The 6,000-nt window shown below is 44.1% G+C and overlaps 1 protein-coding gene across 1 annotated transcript in view; it reads left to right on the top strand.

Annotated features, from left to right (window-relative positions):
- The window catches only part of LOC310800381 (reelin-like), a gene marked incomplete at its 5' end in the record, with an annotated part of 103,820 nt that overhangs the window by 85,690 nt on the left and 12,130 nt on the right, over positions 1 to 6,000 (top strand). The window contains 8 exons of the mRNA XM_083662983.1: positions 165 to 414; positions 1,157 to 1,325; positions 1,458 to 1,598; positions 2,059 to 2,236; positions 2,737 to 2,930; positions 3,151 to 3,404; positions 5,339 to 5,493; positions 5,649 to 5,863. Coding sequence (XP_083519109.1) covers positions 165 to 414; positions 1,157 to 1,325; positions 1,458 to 1,598; positions 2,059 to 2,236; positions 2,737 to 2,930; positions 3,151 to 3,404; positions 5,339 to 5,493; positions 5,649 to 5,863 — 1,556 coding nt within the window. The remainder of the gene's footprint in view (positions 1 to 164; positions 415 to 1,156; positions 1,326 to 1,457; positions 1,599 to 2,058; positions 2,237 to 2,736; positions 2,931 to 3,150; positions 3,405 to 5,338; positions 5,494 to 5,648; positions 5,864 to 6,000) is intronic.

Genomic DNA, 6,000 nt, shown 5'->3' with positions numbered 1-6,000 from the left:
AAACTCCTCACTGTCAGGTGAAAGAAAGCAGCTGGCGAATGCACATGCACAAGGGGAGAAAACTTTATAAAAAAAAATTACGGCTGACAAATCTCTGCCCTTGTTTACGATATTCTCCTCTTTCTATTAGACATGAACTAACGCGTCTCTTCCTCTCCCTCCAGGTGGTGGTGGGCGGCAGCGCCAGCGGCTGGGGGCCTCTGGAAGACGACTTCTCCTCCATCGACGGACGCTCCTGGCTCCTCCACCCCGGAGGAACCCGGATGCCCGTTTGTGGCTCGGACGGGGCTGCTTTCGCCTTCATAGAGAAGTCCAACACTCGCTACGCCGTCACCACTGACATCAGCCTGGGCCAGGACGCTTTCATCCAGTTTGACTTCTCCGCCTCGTGCTCCGTCACAAACTCCTGCTACTGTAAGCAAGCATGATGAGGGCCTGGTGCTCAATAAGCCACAAGCAGCATGAGGAGGGCCTGGTGCTCAATACTGACAAGAGAGATTGTAGTCTGCAAGCAGAAGTGACATGTGATGCAACATTAGGAGATGTTGAATATGCATTACATAGAAGTATACAGTGTTGGGCAAGTTACTTTCAAAATGTAATATACTACATATTACTAGTTACTTTCATTTGAAAGTAATAAGTTACTTTACAATATTACTTTCTGTGTAGAGTAACTCATTACTTATTACACTACTTTTGCATTACTTTCACCAAAATAACAGCTAAAACAAACACAGTAAATAAAAACACAGTTTGATTAGGAAATTATTGTATCTTTTTGAAATATGTGCTTTGATTTAATCAAATGTAACTCAATTTGTAACTTGAGTTACTTGACAAAGTAACTGGTATAATATTACTGAAATCCTATAAGTAATAAGTTATATTAGTGAGTTACTGCTAAAAGTAATATATTACATGTAATATGTTACTTTTGTAATGAGTTACCCCCAACACTGGAAGTATAATAAGGCTAATTTGTTCTATCAGGTCTAAAATGTTTGCATGAAAACAAAATTGTAGGCATTAAAGAAGGCCTCCAATATTCTATTTAGTTTTTAGACTATCCAGCTATTTCTATTATGTTAGCAGTCGAATCAGTATACCTTCTTTTGATCGTCTCCTTGTTTCTGTCGTATTCCTTTCTCCACAGCCATAGAGTTGGAGTATTCTCTGGACCTGGGTCTGAGCTGGCAGCCTGTGGTCAGAGACTGTCTGCCTACCAGCCCCGACTGTTCGTCCTACACCCTGCAGAGGGTGCTGCTCTCAGACACATACAACAAGTGGGGGCGCGTCACCATGCCCATCCCCTCCTACGCCAGGTTAGCGTCGCAAACACAGCCGGTGGCACGACAACATCTGAAAATAAAAGCAGTAAATTACAGCGACACAGTTTACGGTTGAATTCTATCCTACATATTTTTTGATCTGTGATTTTTTTTTATGTCCGTCAGGTCTCCAGCCACTAGGTTCCGTTGGTTCCAGCAGGCTCCTTTTGACAAGCAGCAGACTTGGGCTCTGGACAACCTCTATATTGGAGATGGCTGCCCAGACATGTGCTCTGGACACGGACGCTGCCAACAGAGCTCCTGTGTGTGAGTAACCACTTGCTCTTGCATGCCTACACTACACACCTTCCACTCTGAAGACTCCACTGAAGCACTGATGATGCTCCTGATGTGACCGTCTCTCTTTTTGTGCACTTTCTGTTTGCACCCTTCATTTCACCTTGTCACCATGTCAGTAAATTGTGGCATCTCATTTTCGTTATTTACCTTTAGAGTGTGCATTTTTTATGTTGTTTTTTTATGTTTTTAATCTTCTATGTTCTGAGACAAAAAGAGTGAATACTGTACAGTACCTATGCATGTGCACACTCCAAAAGTATTATTGTCAATGTCTTAAGCTATCAGTTTGAATCACAACTACTGTCATTAATGTGGATAGGAATGGGCAAGCATATCATCTTATGGTATGGTTATAGTTATGTATACCTGTTTTGATGGCCACATTGTGGTTGAATCTTGTGTGCGTGTCTCCACCATCCTCCACCAGGTGTGACTCAGAGTGGGGAGGGGAGTACTGTGACGAGCCTGTGGTTCCCCTGCCCTCCCAGCTGAAGGACAGCTTCAGCCGAGCCCCATCCCTCAACCACTGGCACCTGCTGACCGGGGGCAAGCTCAGCACCGTGTGTGGAGCTGTGGCCTCCGGAGCTGCACTGCACTTCAGCGGAGTAACTATACTTTCTTTCTTTCTCTCTTTCTTTCTCTCTCTCTTTCTTTCTTTCTTTCTTTCTTTCTTTCTTTCTTTCTTTCTTTCTCTCTTTCTTTCTTTCTTGTTGCGCGATGACAGCAGCAGGAGATGGCAGGCTGAATTGGATAGAAAGACACATAGTATTTAATAAAAAGACAGCAGCAATATGATTGGCTTGCAATGGAGGTGTGTGGAGATGTGTCACTCTGCTATTGGTTAGTTGAGGCCAGATGGTACAAACACCCTGATGACTCTATTGGCGCCCCGGGAGTGACGGGGCGTTGGGTGAGCATGCATGTATGAAGGATGTGAAGGGCAGGATGGGATGGGAAGTGATTTAAAGCATAGAGTCTTCCTGACTGAATTTAAACTACATTGCTCTGTGTGTGTGTGTGTGTGTGTGTGTGTGTGTGTGTGTGTGTGTGTGTGTGTGTGTCTGTGTGTGTGTGTGTGTGTGTGTGCGTGTGTGCGTGTGTGCAGAGTTGCAGCCGTCAGCTGGTGACTGTGGACCTCAACCTGACCAATGCTGAGTTCATCCAGTTCTACTTCATGTACGGCTGCATGATCGCACCTAGCAACCGTAACCAGGGTGTGCTTCTGGAGTACAGCTTGAACGGAGGGATCAACTGGCACCTACTGACCGAGATCTTCTACGATCTGTACACCAAGCCTGGGTGGGTCCATTCACCATCCACACATTCATTTCACTTTACATCCTGAATACTGTATGTGCTGTCGAGCATGTACTTGACAAATAGCTGTTTGTATGTGCAAGAAATATATTGGATATGTTTGACTTGCATTGTGGACAGGCAAGAGTATATGTAGTGTTATGAAAGGCCTACTGTATGCCTGCTCTTTCTGTATTAATACATAGTTCATGTCTGTCTTCAGGTTTGTCAATGTGCTGCTGCCCCCTGCTGCCCGTCAGGAGGGAGTGCGTGTGCGCTGGTGGCAGCCACAGCATGAGGGGGCGGACCACAGTGATTGGGCACTGGATAACGTCCTGATCGCAGGCTCAGACCCACGGGCTCAGATCTCGGATACCTTTGGAGGCGTGGCACTGCCCAACCACGAAAGAGCTCCTGCTGATGGGACCCCCACAGGCAGGACAAGTCAACTCAACGAGCAGGAGGAAACCCCCATAGGTATACTGTAGCAAAGTTAGATCTGGGCGTCTAATTAATTTGTCCCAGTCAACAATCGAATATCATTTTATTCCATGTTTTTTTTGTTGTTATAACTTTTTTTTTTTTTTTTACGCTTTAATTTTTATTGAGTTTCATTTTCCGAACAAGTATACATAAAATGGACAAGACTTATACATAAAAGACATACATAATTATAAGAAAAAGAAAATGACAAAGAAAATTACTGTTTGGGTGCTACGTTCATGTTTTCCTTTTCATCCAGTGAGTCCGTCAATCGTCTGTCTGTTATATCAGTTATCTTCGTCGCTGTTTTGGGATTTGAATATTGTCCATTTCTCCCATTTTTCTTCCAGCTGTTGTTCCTGTAGTCTTAGTCGATATGTCAGTTTCTCCATGCTATAGATTTCTTCTATTATATCCCTCCATTGCCCTTGAGTAGGAGGTTCTACTTTTCCCCACTTCCTTGTGACAGCTTTTACTAGCTATTAACAATATTTTGATCAGATATCTATCTCGCAATTGTACATTTTCTTCAGTGAAGTTACACAGGTAAAGTACATTGTAACTCTTAGGGATATCATCATCTTAGTATCTTCTGTACAAACTTATGAATCTCAGTCCAATACAATGTTAACACATTCACTGCCAGCCGTTTTTTTTTTTACTGTAGGTAGGTTCTGCCAGAGGGTTTTTTTGAGGATTCTGGCTCATCTTTCAAGACCCGAGGATTCTTTTCTGCTAAGATTTTGTGAACACACAATATCTCAAAAGAACTAATAGAATGTGTGCTTTCTCTGTCTAAAAGAGTTAGTTTGTAGAGTTAGTAGTTATGTAAGCATTAGCAGTTGAATACAGCATGGTTTCAGCGTCTGGAAATTTATTCTGAGATAAACGGCTTTTTGTGAAATTCGATAGAACAGTCACTTTAACCATTCATTTTTGGCATCAGTAAGACGTCAGACATCTAAACAATAGTTTTGAACAGTAATTTCCTCCATAACAGCAGGAAACCCCCCTCTGCTTCCAACTCCTCCCTCCGTGGGCGTTCTCCTCCGCCCTCCTTGGCGGAGGAGCCAGGCAGCAGCAACTCGTTTGTCACAGACCCGCTGCCTGGCTCCTGCCTGGCAGTCTGCATGGGGCTCGCTGGATGGGTTTCGCTCGTTTCTTGGCGGTCCGGTTGAGAGCTCTGATGAAGCTCTTGCGATTCTGGGCTTATTTATGGTGCGTGTTTCAAAGTGTGCATCCAGTCTATTCTTGGAACCCCCCACCGTTGCCACCGCTGTGCATCAGCGCGAAAGTGAAAGCGTTTTCGCCATCCATTTTACTGTATGAGAACGGCTTCCTCGCGCTTTTCCCTCCAGTTTTGGCTCGCCTCTTTCTACTGTGGAGAGACATGTCGCCACTCAGTGGGTCGGTAAAATAGATTATACACATTCAATACCTCCAATATTGGTATAGGAGACGTAAAAGGGTTAGATCAACGTCCCACCGTCAAAAAAAATAAATTGATTTTTTTTACTTAAAAACACGTCATTGGCAGTCAACCGTTGGATTTAGTTTGACGTAAAAACACGTCATTGGCAGTGAACGTGTTAACTTGTGGCAATTCCAAAATATATGTGTGTGATTTGCATCTGTTGTTCCACATTCTCTCCAACATTGTACATTTATATTTGAATATTTACTCTTAACCTTGGGCGTGATAAAAAAAAACGAATCAGGTTTTCCAAGAGAATTCTCTCCATACCCGTGAACTGGTGGATGTTTGGTGTATTGTCCACATGTTTAGCCAATCATCTTCAGAGGTTTTTATATTGAGCTCTGACTCCCATTTCTGTTATTATAACTATTCATATCAAAAGCTTTTACCTTTTGCATGTCTGCTCTCTCTCTCTGTCTCATATATCTGTCTCTTTTTCCGTCTTGCTCAGTGAGCGATCATTGGTTGTTCTCTGAGGACTGCACAGTGCAGCGTTTCTGCAGCTCCCCTGATGGGGTGATGGTGTGTGGCAACGTGGATGGCAGAGAGGTGTACGCTGTCACACATGATACTGTCCCTGACAAGGGTTGGGTCATGCAGTTCAAGGTAACTCATGAGCCCACAATGATGCGATGGCAATGCAAACAGTTTATGTAATATACATAATATCATATTGCACCTTTACATGCATTTGAGAGTGGGGAGAACCTATTCTGTATGAAAGTGAAATAATGTTCATCAATATCTGTGTGTTCATTTAGACGGCGGTAGGCTGCAGTGTGCCAGAGCGCCATGCAGACCGGCAGGTCCATGTCCAGTACTCGATGGACTATGGGGTGACCTGGAAGTACCTGGTGCCCCAGTGCCTGCCTGCTGACCCCCGCTGTGGGGGGCAGGTCTCCCAGCCCTCAGTCTTCTTCCCAGCTGCAGGCTGGAAGAGGGCTGTCTACCCCCTGCCGGACGGCCTGGCTGACAAGTGGGTTGAAGTTGAACTTTAACAAACAATACAGAACATACAATAAAACATGACATGACAATAAATAAATAAATAAACATGACTACATAAAACATCAACTACATCAGTGATACTCAACTGGCGGCCCCGCCCCCTGT

The sequence above is a fragment of the Poromitra crassiceps genome (genome assembly GCF_964638095.1).
Source record: "Poromitra crassiceps genome assembly, chromosome: 30".
NCBI lineage: Eukaryota > Metazoa > Chordata > Actinopteri > Beryciformes > Melamphaidae > Poromitra > Poromitra crassiceps.
The sequence above is the reverse complement of the archived record's forward strand: the minus strand, read 5'-3'. Positions and strand labels throughout refer to the sequence as shown.